The 19,564-nt window shown below is 43.1% G+C and overlaps 1 protein-coding gene across 2 annotated transcripts in view; it reads right to left on the reverse strand.

Annotated features, from left to right (window-relative positions):
* Window positions 1–562: 562 nt before the first annotated feature.
* Window positions 563–19,564, reverse strand: part of jarid2a (jumonji, AT rich interactive domain 2a) — a 59,429-nt gene continuing 40,427 nt past the window's right edge. The window contains exons 7-18 of one of the 2 annotated variants that reach the window (XM_053494916.1): window positions 18,145–19,195; window positions 14,262–14,737; window positions 14,038–14,130; window positions 13,752–13,870; window positions 11,317–11,387; window positions 11,071–11,185; window positions 8,866–8,971; window positions 8,673–8,774; window positions 8,289–8,419; window positions 7,713–7,896; window positions 6,512–6,619; window positions 563–2,531 (exon numbers count right to left, since the gene is read on the reverse strand). In XM_053494916.1, the coding sequence (XP_053350891.1) occupies window positions 2,358–2,531; window positions 6,512–6,619; window positions 7,713–7,896; window positions 8,289–8,419; window positions 8,673–8,774; window positions 8,866–8,971; window positions 11,071–11,185; window positions 11,317–11,387; window positions 13,752–13,870; window positions 14,038–14,130; window positions 14,262–14,737; window positions 18,145–19,195 (2,730 nt within the window). In that variant the 3' untranslated portion in view covers window positions 563–2,357. Of the gene's footprint in view, window positions 2,532–6,511; window positions 6,620–7,712; window positions 7,897–8,288; window positions 8,420–8,591; window positions 8,775–8,865; window positions 8,972–11,070; window positions 11,186–11,316; window positions 11,388–13,751; window positions 13,871–14,037; window positions 14,131–14,261; window positions 14,738–18,144; window positions 19,196–19,564 lie in introns of both variants that reach the window. The other variant, XM_053494915.1, reaches the window with a different exon arrangement.

Raw genomic sequence — 19,564 nt, forward strand, 5'->3', positions numbered from 1 at the left:
GACTCTTAGCCACAGTAAGACATTTGAACGGTGCAAATCTTACAGAAGGCCGTAGGTACGTTAATGATGATCCCGGGCGAGGTGGCTCATAAACACTGCAGTCATTCCTGTGAACATTCAGCCGGATAACTTGTGGAAGAGACACATCTGTCTGTCTGAACTGTACCCACAGTCACCACTTGCCCATCACAGGACCTCGGTTGAGAGTTAAAACCAAACCCCACCCGTACAGTCCTGACCTCAGTCCAGGCCATTTTCACATGTTTGAGACATCCTGGGAGGCCAGTGTTTTTAGTCATTAATAAAAACGCTGCTAAGGCAGGCTGACTGTGGCTCTCACGTACTGAGAAAAGTTTCTACCTTTAAGGTATCCAAGCACTGGTGAAACACTTCAGCTTCAGTACATTAGTGTAAAGAGGATTAAATAGAGATATAAAGACATTTACACACTCGTGCCTGTGTTCTGTTATTCTGTGCTATCTGAAGTCCCGGTTTGAGTTGAACATGCGTTGTATATTCATATTCTCAATGAGCACACAATCAATTATTAGACATATATAAAACATTTTTTAAGGATTGACAGTGATTTGTTTATTACAACAAAATTATACAAACCTAAAAAGTAAAAAAAGGCCAGTAACCAAAACAACACTAGAAGATTGAAGACTGAGAATCAACGCTTATAAATAAAAAGTAAGCCAAGCAAGAATTTTACGGTAGAAAACAGGGGAGAAGTGATCGGAAACATTTTAAGGCCATAAAAAAAGTTTACAACCACATTTGTTTGGAAACACTGTTCAGTTATACTATGCTCAAACACCAGTCTTTTGGAGGAAGAGGTGAGGGGTGGGTGGGTGTGTGTGGAGGAGAGACATCTAGGCAGGACTACGGGACTTCATTACAGTCAGTGCATTATGATAAGCTACTACATGGTAAAAGATTTTTTTTTCCCCCTTTCAATAAAAAAGTAAAGATAAAAAACTAGGGCTCACCACTATTACATACTTATTCAGTGATTAAGCAGCACGTTTTCCCCCATATGTTACAACAGCAACCCTGTGAACATCTAAACTCATAGAGACGAAGAAAGCAACATGGGAATAAGGCTTTTTCTTCATCGTGGTTTCCTCATCGAAACTGATACGCCTTTTTCTCAAAAGGCTTCCTTTTAGATGACAAAAGGTATTGGCATATAAACATTTCGAAAAATTTGCATTAGACTCTAATGTTATAATAGTTATTCTATGTAAACAAAAGCATATTCTTTGTAAAGGAGGGATGGAGGGAGTATTCTACACGGTGGTGTGGGGGGGGGGGTTCGGTGGTTAACACACACACACACACACACACACACATACACACTAATCACCAATCACAAAGGCTGAACCAGAGGAACGAGACTTAATGGTGAAAAGGGAAAGTGCTTCTTAACTATTTCAATAGCTTTAATTGCTTAAAATATAGGTACAAACTGCTCCGGGCATCAGCTTTTAATCTAGTTATCATCACACTAGCTCATTTCAGATTGAATTTCGTTTGGAAAAAGGCCTCAAAATGTGCTTCGAAAATGAGTCCAAATGCATCAGCAAGGCCTTCAGAAGATGTGCAGTAAAAAAAAAAACACACTAACAAAATCACACACCTTCATATACCACAGGGAGAAAAAAAGGTGTTTCTTATATATATATTTATATATTCATATTTATATATATATATATATATATATTTCTATATCTCAGTATATCAGGCTACTAATAGCTATTGTTTATTGTATCTGACATTAAAGGGGGCTCGATCATACATGTCTCATACCATAAATAAAACTATCCACATGGGTGAGCGCGAGAGAAACAGCCTGGAAGGCCTTATGGAAGATTTGACACTACAGCACCAGTTCAACACAAATGGTACAGTATAGGATATATTCATATTTATGTATATTTATATTTACCTTGAACGCTAAAACAACTCAAAAATACTCAAACAAAAATGAAGAAAAAAACAAACGCAATCTCAGTACTAGTGCAAAAAGGATTTGTGTGTGTGTGTGAGAGATCAGGCTCCTCAGTCTCACTCAGCTGTCCCTATCATCGGTGTTCCTTACTATGTAGTGTGTGTATGTGTTTACTCCCCATACATTCAATTCTTTTTAATGCCTCCTGCTAATAACTATGCATATCTAATATAAAAGTACCCCATGATGTCATTTTTAAACGTGTGTGTGTGTGTGTTTCGGATCTTTCCACCGCAACGCCGCAGACGCCGTAGGGACGTGCCAAGTGAACTGGAACTGGAGTGGGCTGGACAGCCAGCATGAAGTGTGACGTCAGGAAGGAGGGAATGGTCGAACAGTTTGGTCAAGACAGTTTGGTGTTTTTCGAGGCAGAGCGTGAGAGCGAGGCCTGGTAGGGGCTCTTGTTCCGGCGACTTCGTTTTGCTGGTGGCGCACTCGAAGAAACTGCTTTCCGCTTCTCCCCAGCCCTTTCAGACGTTTTCCCACACACCTGATTTACCAGACTGTCGAGTTGCTCCTGCAGGACAAGACACAGGACAGACCGCGCAGTTAGCGTAAAGCTATTTGTATTAATACTTTATATGCATCATAAACCAGGAGTGGAACAAGCAGGACATACAGTACAGTGCCGTGCAAAAGGATGTGAACTTTTCCACATTTTGTCACGTTACAGCCACAAATAAAATGTATTTTTATTGGGATTTTATGTGATAGACCAACATAAAGTTGCGCATAATTGTGAAGTGGAAGAGAAATGATAAAAGGTTTTAAAAAAAATTTTTACAAATAAAAATCTGAAAAGTATGGCAGGCATTTGTATTTACCCCTCCGCCTGAGTCAATACTTTGATAAACATACTTTGCTTTAGCTTTGTTAAACATCTTGCACATCTAGAGAGTGAAATTTTAGTCCATTCCTCTTTGCAAAATAGCTCAAGCTCAGTCAGATTGGATGGAGAGCAACTCAACTGGATTTAGACTGGGCCATTCTAACACATGAATATCGTTTGATCTAAACCACTGCATTGTAGCTGTGGCTGTATGTTTAATATCGTTGTCCTGCTAAACCACCACCCCAGTCTCAAGTCTTCTGCAAACTGGATTTCTTCTATGACTGCAATGTATTTGGCTCCATCCATCCTTCCATCAACTGTGCCCAGCTTCCCGGTCCCTGCTGAAGAAAAGCATCCCCACAGCATGACGCTTCCACCACCATGCACAGTGTTTGTATACCGCTACACATAGTGTTTAGCATTTACAAATTTAAATTCAATTTTGGTCTCATCTAATCAGAGCACCTTCTTCCACACGTTTCCCCTACCAGGCTTAAGGCCAGATCTGTGGAGTGCACGACTAACAGTTGTCCTGTGGACAGATTCTGCCATCTGAGCTGTGGATCTCTGCAGCTCCTCTAGAGTTACCCTGGGCCTCTTGGCTGCCTCCCTGATTAATGCTCTCTCAGTTTAGGTGGACGGCCATGTCTTGGTAGGTTTGCAGTTGTGTCATACTCTTTCCATTTCCTGATAATGAATTGAACAGTGCTCCATGAGATGTTTAAAGCTTTTTTTATGTAAATATTTTGTTATAAATTAACCCTGCTTCACTTCTCCACACCTTCATCGCTGGCCTGTTTGGTGTGTTCTTTGGGCTTCGTTATGGAGTCCATGGTTCCACTGGATTTTTAGTTATCAGATTAAAGGGGGCTGAATACAAATTTTCAGATTTTTTCACAGTTTTCAGATTTTTATTTGTAAAAAATGTAGAAAACTATTTATCAATTGTCTTCCACTTTACACTTTTCTCACATATAAAATCAGAATAAAGTACAAATGTACAATGTACAAATTACGTTTGTGGTTGTAACGTGACAAATAGAGAAAAAGTTCAAGGGGTATGAATACTTTTGCAAGGCACTGTACACCCCGGCTGTTGGTTTAACATTTTGCACTCAGCTTTGGGAGAGCAGTTTTTCATATACCAACCAAATAAAGAAAAAAAATTCCTATAGACTTTCACAAAGCAATAAACAGCGGATAGATTTGTACCACATTCCAGTTTTAGGGTGGAGTGAGACCAACAGGGTGCACTATGCCCTTAATCGTCTCTGCTTCAGGGGAATGTATTTCGTGCTCCAACACAAACTTTCCAATACGCTGGGCTAAAAAGTAATAAAGGTCTTCTTCATCTTACTTAAAGAACAACTTGTAAAAAAAGAACACAATCATGTAGCACATAGGGGTATAAAAACATTGGAGAACCTGAGCAAAGAGAAGAGATGAATTAATCAGGACATGAGGATGTCAGTGGCTGTACAGAATCTTCAAAACTTTGAGCATTCACTAGATATCTTGGGTAAGTACTGTACGTATATAAATAGCTCTCTGTTCTTTGGAGTCAAGGTAGATTAATCTGTAAACCAGCTGGTAACCAGGACACAAGACCAGGCTGCTCAATGGAGTTTGGACTCTCCATGGGATGGATAATGGATTTATAGTTTGTCCACTCCTGATTTCCAAGCTCTGTGCATCATTCACAGACTTCATTAATCCAGTTAATAGTAAAGAAATTAATTTTACCTTCCACTGTTTGAAGTGTGTTAAGGAATACACTCAACATAAACTCACTTCATGTACTACTGGGTAATATATCACAAAACTATGACGCAGATCTTATTCATTATAATACAATTAATATGTTTATACACTGCCTGGGTGAAAAAAGTCACAATTTCAGGAGGGTCAAATTACTGGGATGCATCAAGCAAAGACAACAACTAGGGAGATTTGAAATGAAAATAAATTGGGTTAAAAACCCTTCAAGACATTACTGAAACCTGTAAGGATAGACCTGAACCGTTAACTTTGTGGAAGACGTGTGAGTGGAAATCAACAGTGAAAAGCATAGCTACAGGTGGAGAAAAACATTTCCTGACTCGCTCCTTCAAAATACCCCACAGTGGCTCAATGATATTAAGATCTGGTGATCTAAATCAGGCCATAGGAGATGTTCAACTTCACTGTCATGTTCATCAAACCACTCTGTCACCGGTCTTGCTGTGTGTATTGGTGCATTATCATCCTGATACACGGCACCGCCTTCAGGATACAATGTTTAAACCACTGGGTGCACATGTTCCTCCAGAATGGTTCTGTAGTCCTTGGGAGTGACGCGCCCATGTAGCACAAGTATTGGGCCTAGGGAACGCCATGATATTGCAGCCCTAACCATCACTGATGCTTCACTCTGGGCATGCAACAGTCTGGGTGGCGTACCACCCAGACTGTTGCATGCCCAGAGTGCCCAGAGTGAAGCATCAGTGATGAGAAGCTTCTTTGGGGCTTCTCCACACCATGTGGGAAAGACAGTGGAGGTGGACTCCTGCGGTTTTCCACATTTCCACAGCCATTTCCATAAGATTTCCGCTGCTGGCACCATTGAAACCAACGTTTGGCATTGGCAGCCCGGCCATGTACATTGACCCTATGGAGCGCTCAATGAACAGTTTTGGTGGAAACAATAGAGTTGAGGCACATATTTAATTCTGCAGTGAGTTGGGCAGCTGTGGTTTTATGTTTTTTGGACCCAATCCGGGTTAGCACCCGTACATCCCTTTCAGACAGCTTCCTCTTGCGCTCACAGTTCCTCCTGTTGGATGGGGTTCGTCCTTCTTGGTGGTGAGCTGACATTACCCTGGATACCGTGGCTCTTGATACAGTACAAAAACTTGCTGTCTTGGTCACAGATGCACCAGCGAGACGTGGACCAACAATTTGTCCTCCGATATGTCACCCATAATGTTGTGTGCATTGCAATACTCTAAGCGAAACTTTGCTATCACTCTGCTAATTAAACCTTAACACTTTGCTCTTACTGGTGAAATGTGCAATCGATAAAGATTGACCAGGTGGGTCAAATTAAGCCATGAAACCTCCAACACTAAACTGGCCAGTGTTTCAGTTTCACTGTCCTGTATGTTTAATAGTGAAAATAAGAGCATTTCCATACAGACACAATGTAATTTTTATACACAGGATTGAGACGAAACAGCTGTGTGGCCAAAAGAAAACCACTTTTTAGTGAGACTAATCAGAAAAAAGCTTGAATTTACCATGACACAAAAATATTGGACTGAAACGGTGAAAAAAAACATGTTGTCTGATGAGTCCAGATGGACCCTATTCCAGAGCAATGTCAGAAGGGAAGCACATGAACCGATGCACTCATCACGCAACGTGCCCACTGTACAAGTCTCTGGAGGCAGGGTTACGGTTATCTGGCGTCGCTTCAGTTGGTCAGGTCTAGTCTCAGCAACGTTATGTTATGTGTCAATAAAATAAGGTCAGCTGACGACCTGAATGTACTGAATAAGCAGGTTATCACATCACTGGAGTTTTTCTTAATGTGATTGAGTGAAGCCTTATAGTAAATGACTTTTTTGACCAGGCAGTGCATTTCTCTACTACGACAGGTGGACGATTTTACATGTCAATAAACTTACCTCAGTGTAACGAAACATCATTTTCAGCCCTCGGGGGGACCTGCGCTTCTGAATGTAGCGGAGTGCGCACTCCAGACAGAACACTACGTTATCACTTTCATGAACCACCTGAGTTGGAAAGTAAGAACATCATGAGTAAGAACAGCATGTGACAAAGCTGAGGCAGAGGATTATTCTAGTGAAAAGCATTTTATAACTTTAGCCATGTCTGTCTGAGCTTTAAAAGACGATAGAAGACAAGTTTAGCATGTTCTCTGCTCATCATTTCCCTCCGTGAAGTCAAAAGCCTTGTTTATGCTTCCGAGAACTGAACTGTCCTTCAGAAAACCTGGAATTTGCAGACAAACTGTGATGTTGTCTGATTCACCCGTGACAAATCTAAAAATAATGTTGTTCAAGGATTACCTGACCTGAATATTTAAAGATACAATGTAAAAAATAAACACTAAGTCCACAATTGGACAATTAGTCAGTCAGTCAGACAGTCAACCAACTAACCAACCAATCAATCAGTCAACCAATTAATCAATCAATTAATCAATCAATCAATCAATCAATCAACCAGTCAACCAATTGATCAATCAATCAATCAGTCAACCAATTAATTAATTATTCATTCATACAATCCATTAATCAAATTATGACTTTCTCTGAAGACGTCCCTCTGTCTGGAACTCCAACCATAAATGTTGAATAATCATCTCCTAATGTAAAACTTCACTCCATCAAGGATTTTACATATTTATTTATTGAACTACATCGTTTCTTTAAATCTTTTTTCACAAGATTAGAATCACAAGATCCAAATAAACGCACTGGCACTAGCGAGATCTCCCCAGCACTGTGGTTATCTCCAATAAATCGGTTTAAAGTGTTACTTTACAGTAACACAGTAACACTAACACTAGCACCGCCACTTCACTGCGCAACGAGTGGATCTGACACTCATTCTCCAACACCTGCATCTAATCACAGCAGCAGAGCTGGCCGGTGTGATCACACACTTCTGTGTTTCACACACTGACTTTCCCAAACTGCCTCATCCCCCCTCTCGCCAAAAGTGCTTGTTCCAACATTCCATACGCTTTCAGATCCTGTTCAGAAGGAAGCTTGGATTGCGAGGAAAAGAACTGGTGATGTAATGCTGCTCTCAGTGACTTTATTTCCTCCAGCCGAGTAGCGATGTAAAACACAAACTTACCATGGAGAGGTAGCAGAGGTGCTGGCACACCTGGCAGCGTCGGTCAGCCGTGTCTTCGCTCAGCCTGGTGCGGTGCGTTTTCTTCCTCTCTGTGGGAAACTCGCCATCAGGCTGGTTTCCATAACGGGCAGAAAGCCTGAGACCGGCATTAAAAAGCTGCCGCCGTTGGCTAATCTCTGTGTCCCTGTTTATAGGAAAACAAAACAGAAGAGACAGAGGACAGGCCGCGGCAGAGAAAGGAGAGAGATGGGGAGAGACCGGGGAGAGGAGAGAGGGAAGAGGAGAAAAATGATATGGGAGGTGAAAGGGGAGAAATGGGAGAGATGGGGAAAGACAGTAGAGCAGTGTAGAGACAGCAAAGAGACAGTGTAGACACAGGGAGATGAGCACAAATGTTACTGTGTTCGTGTAAAAGTAGGATCTTTGCTTTATATAATTAATTTAATGCCTGAGACTGTTGTGATCCTGAGACTGATGTGATCCTGAGACTGTTGTGAGCCTGAGACTGTTGTGAGCCTGAGACTGTTGTGAGCCTGAGACTGTTTGGCGTTTCCTGTGCTGTGGCTACAAACACACCTGAGATCTACGATCAGTGAAGAAGCTGCATTCAGGAGATGTTTGTTTTCCTGTCTGGGTTCAGACGTGACGATCTGGCAGAGCAGTTTCTCTGTGGAAAACGGTTCCTCTATGCGTCTCCTCTTTAAGTCCTGCAGAGCAAAAAGAAAAGAGAGAAAGAAAAAAAAAGACAAACACACACCATATGGTGAAGCAGAAAAAGCAGGGCGTCGTCCAGATCCACATCACAAAAGGGGGAGACGTGAATAACTCGGCTTACTTGCTACGAGCTGTTCTCTTTCCCTCTTTAAGAGAGACACTCACCTTCGCTGCCTCATAGCCCAACTTCATCCACTCAGCTGTGGCAAAATGCACTGTCTCAGACACACTATAGCCACAACACACCTTGGACACGAAGGTTCCTGGGAAACACACCATGAACTGGCCGCTCTGCTGCACCGTCCGGTGCACCTTCACCCCTTCTCGACGTAGCACCTCTGGAGAGATCTGTATCGAGACAGAGAGACAGGGACAGAGGGAGTTTCAGCATCAGACTGTTCGCACTTCACCACAGTGGTCTTTACAATCTGCATCTTACCATAATGTTCTTCTCCAGCATCTCGAGCCCGGGGGTTCCGTTGGCCTGCAGCAGTGTGTGAACTACTTTGTCAAGTTTTGACATCTCATCGGCAGGAATACAGTACCTGCACAAGACATAAACTAAAATAAATAACACTAATGTGTTTGGTCACATGTCTCTTGCTTGCAACAAGTCGGCTCCAATGGCTTGCAATGACTTGATGTTGGTTTATCAATGTTAACAAATGCTCAGTCCTCTCGGGTGAAATCTGGGGTGTAAGCCAGGAGAAGACATTCAAAGCTATTAAGACATTAAACAGTCAAACTACCAGGACACATCTGGTCAACAACAAACCTGTCTGTCTTTTATTCACTCACTCGCTCATCGTCTACACCGATCCATCCTGTATAGTGCCTGGAGCGTATCCCAGGAGGCTTAGGGCACGAGGCGGGGTGCACAATCGGAAAGAGTGCCAATTTATCTAACCCGGACCCTGGAGGTGCAAGGCGATATCGCTAACCAGTAGCCACCCTGTCGCCCCTGCCATCGTGTTCCAATATTTTTGAACACTCAAAACAATGGGTTCAGACATAAGTCCCGTGTTTGTTTTTTTTAATAAACACATCAAGATGTCAATATCTAAAAACAAAGACAAATCATTTTTAGTTTCAAAAAAACAAACAAACTTGCCGTTCCAATACTTTTGGAGAGGAATATATGCAGTACATTTCCTAAACACAATTTACAGTCAGAAGTCAAACACTCCTGTATCCGTAAGAAAAGCCTTTTCATTGCTCATGACGAAGAAAAATAAACTACGAAATTTTCTTTAAAAACACATTTAAGTGCCAGGAACAGTGAAATAAAGTGAATCAGCAGAGTTGTTTTAAAAGTGGGAATGAAAGGGGAAAAAAAAGGAGCTTTCTGTACAAGCAAAGCTAAAGTAAATGGTGTCAAAATATTGAAGAGACTGGTGTAGACCAGGGTAAAAAATAGCTGTAATTACATAATTACATTAAAATAAAAACCCCAGCCGCTCATTAGAACAGATTGATTTATAACCTGTTACTTTTATGACCACTGAGTAATCACAAGTCCAAACTGCTCGTGTTATTCTTCTTCGAACAGACCGAGCATGACAAACTGTAATCACTCAGGAGAATGGTACGTGATACTGTATCTGTATATCACTTTTTAATTTAATGTGATTTAGAATTATTGGGTGATAAATGACTGGATGGTCAGTGACTGGATGTTTTGAACAGTGGAAAACTCAGGGCAGCTTCATCCTGCACGTGCTGCAAAGGAACGTCACACCAGTGGAGAGAGATAGAGAGAGATGGGAAGTTACTTTCACAATTTTTGAAATTTAAAGGTCAGGGGTTAAAGTTGGAAAATTAAGTGTCGTAATTAAGTGTAGTGTCCGTAACCATGTCAAATTCATGTTGCAATATCGTAACATTTTCGCATTTTAGAACAAAACACTTTTTCAGGTTTATGTCTTTTCATGTGAAATCTAATCTGCCGAATTTCATCTAAATGACAGTTAAGATCATTAAAAGATTTGAATAAAAAAAAACAGTTATAGACACACAACATAAAAGGGCATGAAATTGTATTAAGCCAATGTGTTTCTTTTGATCTGATAAAAATATAAATGTGTATGCATATTTACAAAAAACACAGCATGGATCGTGAGATAAAAAGCATTAAGTATTATATAAAATGGTGTTACATGATCCTGCCTTAAAGATTTACTTTTTTACTTAGGTGAGACACTTTTGAGCACCAAGACCATTTTTTTGGTCGACTATAAATATTTAGGACATGCTCAAAAGATGTGCGGAGGAGCTACTTCTGTCTTGTAGGTGTGCCGTGGGTCTGCTGCACAGCTGAGTAGACTTATTCATGGCCTTCTGTATGCAAACATGAGAAAATTACCATAGCAGAGACTGTAAGTGGAGAGCTGAGAGACATTGTTTCATCATCATCAAGCCACGATTTTGAAACCGCTGTAATTTGTAACAAAAATTGTGAAAGTTGGAATGGAATATGGAATTACCATCCATTAAGAAGATGATGGAGGAGTTTGAGGTGGGGTCTTTATCCCAAACTTTGGTTATTTTTTTATCTTCTGTAGTAAATATGTAGTATAGCAGCATCATTTAAAGAAAAAACAAGCAAACAAAAAAAACGAAAAAAGATACGCCTTTAAGCACTTACCAAATGCAATCAGCACCAGTGTGTAGATAATCTATGTATGGAAGGCTGTTCTGGTCCCTGGACCAACATGAGGTAGAAAACACCATGCCTATATTCAACCAGGGGATGGTCACTCCTGCGTACAAACACAAACTCATCGGCACACAATCTAGTGGACTCTGGACCTCGAAAAATGCAATGCAAAAGGCAAAAATGTGAACCACAGAGATCTGAACTGTGTGTAAGGATCAGGCAAATCAGTCTTACCTGGCACAGCACCAAGGTGACGCAAGATGGATCCTGAGTTATTGGAAAGCACAGTAAGATTCCATCCATGCCTGGCAAAGTCATACAAGTTGAGTTATAATGTGGGAAATAAATAAATAACATGACAGATACTTTTCTATAAAAGTAATACGATCGCTCCAGGGGATGAAGCACTACAAGGCCGACACATTCACTGGATAGAAGGTGAAGCGAGGAATTACAGTACACTAGCACAGATACCGTAAACGGTCAAGAATCTCTAGAAATAAAATACAATTTCTACATCTCTCGTATCTTTACATTTCAAACATCGGAGGACCCGAAATCGGTCCCAGAGAAATTTCTTTGTGTCTGTTCACCCTGGAAACCGTCTGGACAAAATGTAATGACACTTGGTTACACCTGCGCCATGAATTCATCCAAAATGTTGCATAAAAGTGAAGTTAAGAGCAGTTATGTGCCGGATTACAAACCTCAAGTTTTAAAAGCATACTGCACATGCATTAAAGTGTGGGCGCGTCTTAAATCGACCGCTGGACAGAGTTTATAATGAACCTTTGGCAGTACTTGGGTAAACCTGCGCCATAAGTGAAATTTAAAGGCTGAGTAAAGGTGAAGTTAAGAGCAGTTATGTGCCGGATTAGAAGTTTTAATTAGAACTTACTGGGTCAAAATAGTGAGTCGAGTGATGCTCAACCAGACAGTGTCTTATTTCATTGTATTAACAAGTTAGAGAGTTCTGCTCAATCAATATGTCTGGAGTTACATCTGGTTAATTAATAATGTATCCTCATTATATAATTTCCTTGCTAATTAAAATCATGTACACATTTTTCAAATATTTGACACTTTTCTCCATGACTGAGTCCTTTGAAGACAAAACATGACTTGGTGTGTAACAGGGAAGATGTTGTATAAAATGTATTATTCTAATTAAAGCCTATGAATTCATAGAGGTGCCAAAACATTGTCAACCTCACATGTATATATCACGGCGAGATGGCAACCTGTTTGTTCTGCTAAGCACTGATCTGCACAGTTAATACTCATTCAAAGCACAGACTGTAAGCTACAGAACTCTGCTTACTGTTTATTACCTTCCTCTAGCGACGCACAGCCGCGGCGAGGAGTGAAGCAGACGTCAGGTACGGCACAAACCGCCACGGCGAACACAGCAGGGACAGAAGTAAGCGATGTAAGAGCTGTTCGAAATCCAGAACAGAACAGCTGGAGGCTGGAGGCACTGGCCAATAGCAAGGGCTGTGTGCAACAATGCAACACAGGAGTGGCTGATACAGCTGTGCTGCTTACAGAGTCAGAACTTGACATCTGCGGCTGTGTTTCATTCTCTGAACCTGACCAAGACCTCGGTCTGCAAAGCAGAGTCGCAGCAAAGCCCTGACACTGAAGAGACTGAAACCGTGCCACCCAATACAGTTAGAGAAGTGATTAATCCGTGTTGTTGTAAGTGCACCCATGGGCTATGCAACAGTGTACCAATTTCACTAATGAGCTCGTACTGAATGTGCGTTCCAAGACAGCGGAGACAGCACACCAAGCTACAGGAGCCGTACCAGCAGGACGTGAATCACTGGGCTGGGAGTCTGGTGACAACAAGCTCTGGTTCGGTGGGTGAACAAGCTCTAGAAGTGTGCATGTATACTGGAGCTGCTGGGTTTCCTAGCTACATATCAATGAGACCAACACAGCCAAACAGCAACGTCTAGTCTCAGGCATTGGCAAATCCACCTGTTCCGGACATGATAGAATCTAGAGTCCAAAATGAGTAAGTCATCACAACACAACAGACCACACCGCGGGAAATAATGGTATGGACCAATGGGAGGATCAACAGCATCCCGGAATGTCTGCGACGGCCAGGTAAGTCAGTGAAATGCGTTTGTTACTATCTGGCACACATTGTTAGTTTTGGGAAGTGGAGTTCAGGCATGTCACCCTGTGGCTGAAAGTGCCACAGCATATGGTTGAACCGATTGACGTATTTGTTCTTTCAGATGGGAATCTGTCCAGTCCAGCCCTAAACTCAGTGAAAGCTCGAAGTCGAAACCTGTATGGAGAAGTGACTGGCAGTTGTTGGGTAGGGCGTGTTGTGCATCTGGTGTGTGAAGACTACTGTAGTTACACAACACTGAGTGATGATATAGAGCATAACAGCACCGGGGCGTTTAACTATGTGTATCCCTCCACATCACAGGTGCTCTAACAATCGTTAATTACACTAACTGTTGGGTCGCCAGTATGGGTGAAAGTAGATCGGTACGATCCGCAGTACTGGAAAGGTTCAAACCCCAACACCACCAAACTGCCACTGCTGGGCCCTTGAGCAAGGCCCTTAACCCCTTAACTGCTCAGATGTAGAATAAAACAACACTGTAAGTCGTTCTGGATGAGGGCGTTCAGATACAGGCTCTTACTTTGAAAATGGCTCAGACTTGCTCACAGGAAATCCACTCCCATGAGTCTTTGTATCCACTCGCCCACAATGCACTGCAACATGGCATTCTTTTTCTTCTACAAGTCTCCAGTACTCTTGCTAAAGAGAGACAGAAAAAAAGGTACGGGCTAACATTGAGAAGTTTAACACAGAATTCTTGCCAATAAAGACGAAAGAAAAGGGTTCTGCCGGGTCAAAACCTTTCGGACTCAACGTACTGAATGAAGAGTTCAATCCCACTTATTGTAAGAAATATGGATATATACCTCCACTCCAGCTGTGTCTGGCTCCCGGCTGAAGCACATATTCATGGTATTCCTGGCTGCCCGGTAAAAAGTTGTCAGAGAGAACGATTTCCCCTGCAAATTTATATATATACATACATAAATTAAAAAAAAACTGAAAATGCCCCATACAGTTTCATCCCAAATGCCTGAGTGCAAAACATATTTCATATATAGTACTATTTAAAAACAAAAAAAAAAGGCACCTTGTATATGCATTTGTGCAGCTCAGTCAGTATACCGCCTTCTTCTTTCTTCTCCTGCCGTCCCTGACGGCCATTCCGGGCCATGGGGTCGAGCTCCCTAAGGCGCTCGCGCACACCGCTCCGGTGAAGAGCGCCGTTCACCAGGCCGTTCTTGGGTTCGCAGCGTGGTAGGAGCATCGCGGCATGTTGAAGTATGTCTGCCTGTCCCTCCAGCGGCCCGTTTCTCCTCTCCAGGCTCTCCTTCTCCGTCAGCACGCCCTTCTCCAGCTGAGCCCGCTGTGCCGGAGACAATGAGTCATAAGAGAGCAGGTATTTGCAGTAGGCCTCCTGCAGCTTGGCGAGCCGGTCTTGTGCAGAACGCGGAATGCCCAGCAGGTCAGCGAGACGTCCCCAGGTCTTCAGATCCGTCACCTGCTGCATGCCTCCCATGTCATTCAGGAGCTGAAAGAATCGGGCCAAGTCCAACTCACAGCCACCTGGTAGAGAGAAGGGAAATGAGGATCAAAGGATCACACCAGACGATCAAATGACCAAATGGAATCTAAAAGCCTCGGCCCAAACAAGACAAAAAGGATCACTGCACCAGGTAGAAGGCCATAAAAATAATAACGGCTGAATAGCGATTATTAAAAACAAATAAACCGGCATGGACACTAGTGGGGGAAAATGACTAGAAGATAAAAAAAAAAGCGCAGGAGACATAGGGCATTTTTGGAGGAAACCGAACTACAAGGAGGAAACCCACCAAGCACTGTGAGAACATGCAAACTCCATGCACACCGACCCCGAGGCGGGAATCACACCCAGACCCTGGAGGCGCGAGGCGACAGTGCTTAACACTAAGCCGCTGCGCCGGCATGCTAGAAACATTAAGAGACAAACGAACATGAACTTGGCATTATTAGCCAGGAATTGAGATGGATATAGAGAACAGAAGTGAACTCTATTTGTAATAATATCTCGGTGGGATTAAATTCTATGGGTAAATTGAATGTAGCAAAAGCCAATTGAGTTTTTTTCATTTGATGGATGAGAGGCAGCGCTTTCCTATTCAGCACTGATTCCCCTCCTGCTTATAGAAGCTGAACACTTAAGGTTAGATAATATGAAAAGGGAAATAACAGCTGATAACCCACAGCAGGTGGGCCTCAAACTAATCGGAGATGATCCAGTCCCAGTGTCAGGGCAGATGCTAGTTAAACATTAAGATTAAGACGTGCAGTATGTATACTGTACAACAGACCAAACTAGAAATATGCGACACATCTTACAGCAGATGTGCCAAGGGCGAGACTGGCACTCATGTACATGTGTACTACTGTAGGATAAATAAAATATGCTGGTGCATGCCTGATGCTGGACACCCCGAGGTCTGTAATACTGTATATAGTGTACCGCTAATAGACAAAGACATGATGCGTTTAAAGAGAAGCAGGACACTACAGGAAGGTTCAACAGTCCATAGAACATGAGGCTGAAAACAGCAGGGTCTACAGAGACACAGCGAAGGATGTCACTGAAAATGTTTCAGAATTAACGAAAAACCCCGTACTAAAGAAATGTCACCCCCTGCTGTACTAACAATGGAAAAAAAAGAAAATCTGAACATGGAACATTCACTCACACACTTATACTGCTTTATCCTGTATACAGGGGCGCAGGTATCCCAGAAGACTTAGGGGGACACCCGGGACAGGCGGGGCAATCCAGCACAGGGCACACACTCATTCACACACTACAAGCAATTTGGGAACAACAACTAGCCTGGTCTGCATGTCTTTGGACTGTGGGAGGAAACCGGAGTACCCGGAGAAAACCCACCAAGCACAGGGAGAACATGCAAACTCCATGCACACAGACCCCGAGGCGGGAATCGAACCCTCAACCCTCGACGCCACGTGGTAAAGATATAAGAGAATCCAAAAGGGGATTAAAAGATAAGCTTGTAAATAAACTGATACATCTATTTTATAAAAAAAGGCTCGATAACGACAGTGGTGGAAAGGTGATAAGGATAACTTCAGGATGTCCAACTTTATATTTTTCTCCATTTTTGGCCTTAAACTTTTAACGCATTTTAGTGTTAGTAATATTTACTTTTCTTTAGTCACTCAGAGTGTCCAGGTGTCCCAACCAAGCACAAGCTGAACTGACTCAGACATCCTTTTGTTCTTCATCGTTAGGAGCAGTCACGGGGCCCATTGTGGCTGTGTGTGTTCAGTGTCGAGGCTGTCAATGTGGGTCATGTTGTAGTGGCACTGACAGGCTGCCAGGTGCTTCTGTGAAGCTAAACATACTCAACTGGCTAGATCGAGCTGGCACACTGGCGCTGCCTCGGGTGTGTCTGGATTTGGTGTGGTCTATTCAAATAGGGCCGCCTAAAGACCTGGTTCTCGTTTATACGGAACTCACAAGGTCACACTGCATAATAAGGGAGAAAGAAATGTAGGTCGTATTCATGAGAACAGACAGTCGGCAAGGGACATAGAGACGATGGATGATGACAGACTACAGCGGATTAACTACATTCAAGAAAATGTTTCGCAAATTGGCCACATGTAGAACATTCAAGACTCATTCAAGTCGTCAGCTAACATCATGTAATGTTGCAGAGTCTAGACCTGACCTACTGATCCAACCACCGATATACAGTAACACTACCTCCAGAAGGGGCGTTCAAATCAAACAGGGACATTTGATTACATTTCATGTAATAGAGAAGTCACAAAACCGAGTGATGTACAGTAAACTCCAAGCACAGTATAGTAATGAGACTCTTAGCCGCAGTAAAACATCTGAATGATGAAGGCCTGATCCCTAAAACCTGATGGATAACCAGTGGAAGAGACACTCCTGTCTGTGGAACAGGAACTCAGTTGGGAATTATTGCCACGCTCTCCGCACAGTCCTGACCTCACTCCCAGGAATTCCTGGAAGGCTAGCGTTTTAGACGTAAGGAACGCAGTCTGATCATGGCTCCAGTGTACTGTGAAAACTTTCTACCACCTTGATGGTGTCCAAGCACTAGTGAAAGACTGGGATAAGTGCATCAGTGTAGCAGGGGATTATATATAGAAATAAATAACGTCTCATAACTATAAACGTGTTCTGTTATTCTGCACAATCAAAAGTCCCTGTGAGACTGGAACGTTCCTCAAGGTATGATAATCCAGTCCTCTCATAATTTGACATCACGACCCATGAGTCTTCAGTAGAAATACTTCGAAGACACTTCGTGTGTTTCTGCACGGTTTGCTTGGCATGCTGGCCAACTTGCTTTAGCCATTACGTCTTGGCAGGATTTCTGCCATTATCTTAAGGGCCTTTTAAATCTTTAGTACAGCTCAAGCGATGTTTGTTAAATGAGCTTTTGATCGACCAATAGATCAAATCCTCTGTCCTTGCTTAGGAGATTGCGTCAATCAAATGCAGTTTCCTCTGCAGAACAAAAACAAACCAACAAAATCACATGCATGAATAAAATTCTTTTCACACACACGATTAATGTCACTCTGCTTATTGGGGATTAAGCAAATAGTCACGGTATTGAGATACTTGTGCAAGTGGGCAACAAACCTGGGTCGAGGTTAAAACACAAATACTTCCACATCATTTTGGTGAAATTTGTATCTAAAGTCAATTTGTCTGAATAGCGTATAATTTCAGCCGAAACTTGATTTTTTCTTTTTTTTTTTCTTTTTAAGTCTTAGCCATAACTACACAGCACTAACCATTTGTCAACAGGCAATTATGGTAGACCACATACCTTCAAAGATTTCGAAGGAATTTATTTGACTGCCATGCCCTTTTTGGAAGGAAAAAAAAAACCCACTAGACTAAATTAAAACAAGATTCAAAACACCATGCCATTGTGCATCCATACCTATTAACGGCGGCTCCTCCATGTTGATGCCCTGGGCACGCAGGTGTTTCCTGATGCAGGCAAGCCGCTGCACGTTAGGGCCCCAGCGTCGGCCCAGCTTGTGCACATGTTGCACGTGCGAGACGAAGCGCAGCTCCTCTTTCAGCTTGCACTCGGGCCGCCACTCGGCCGGCGGAACCACCCGAAAGAGCCCGAAAGGTTCGGCCTGCTCACGTACCAGTTCCACATACACCAAAGGGTCGTTGAATTCGCGCGGGCTTGGGTGGAACACGGGAACCTCGGCCATCTCCGGTAAACTGACACACTCTCCTCGCTCCTTGTCCTGAGCGACTTTGGGCTCTGCTGGTTTGGGAGATTTGGCTATGTTAAGTGAGTCACCAGGGTCAGTAGGATTGTTTGATTCGACAGGCTCGCTGGGTCTCAGAGGCTTGGCTGGTTTGGCAATTGTGGCTGGTTTCAGGACGTTACTGTGGTGATGATGAGCTGAGGTAGCGGAGCTGCTCTTGCCCCGAGATGTGGCTTTACACTGCGTCCGTTTGACGAGCGGTAACTTCCCGGCAGAGGCTCGTTTGGGTCTCTGCGACGCCGTCACTCGCAGTTCCATCGTTCCCGTATGCAAAGTCTTTTGAGCTGCTCTTCTGCTCCGGGTATCCAGAGGAATGACCTGCACCTTGACCCTCTTGACCTCTACTTCAGTCCCTGCTTGGTTTGGTTTAACCCCCGCCATCTCCAGCTGCCTCTTCGATTGTCGCAGTCCACTGCGTCTGACTGTGGATGATGGTGGCAACTGTTTTTGTGTCCTGCTGCGACCACTTTGGACTTTTCCTGAGTTCTTGTGCTGAAGGTGTGTGTTGGTGTGTTGTGAACTTAAGTGCCGCCTCGGGGCGCTGAGCTCTAGCTTTGCCTCTTTCAACAGTCTGGCTTTGGTGTAGGTCACATGGCCCTTGGGGTATTTCACAGATTTGGTCAGGGGAAGCGGTGGCAAATCCTCCTTCTGTGCCTTCCGACTGTTAGCTGAAGCGGCTCGCTGGGGTCGCGTCACTTTATGCGGCTGGTGAGAGGGGGGGAAATGAGGGCAAATGAGTGTGTCATTTGTAAAAAAATAAATAATAATAATAAAATACTCACACAGTGCTGATTTAACCTTGTTTCTTTAACAAAAATGGGGGAACCGATCAGGAGAAAAGCCACATTTCCCCACTAGAGGGCTTCACGTTTGTGTGTACATCTGCTGTGATTGTTCAGCCCGTGAATGTGCAAGTGGTGGGGGGAGGGGAGAGAGTCTATGTCACCCAAACCCTTGCCATCCACCAGCACACTCATTACCCACATGGCATGTCAAAGTAGTTTATGACACTCAACAGCGAACACTGTGCTTTTGTCCAGCTTTTATCTAGCATGACTAGCACTGGTGCACTAA

The sequence above is a fragment of the Clarias gariepinus genome, chromosome 4 (assembly GCF_024256425.1).
Source record: "Clarias gariepinus isolate MV-2021 ecotype Netherlands chromosome 4, CGAR_prim_01v2, whole genome shotgun sequence".
In the NCBI taxonomy this organism is placed as follows: domain Eukaryota; kingdom Metazoa; phylum Chordata; class Actinopteri; order Siluriformes; family Clariidae; genus Clarias; species Clarias gariepinus.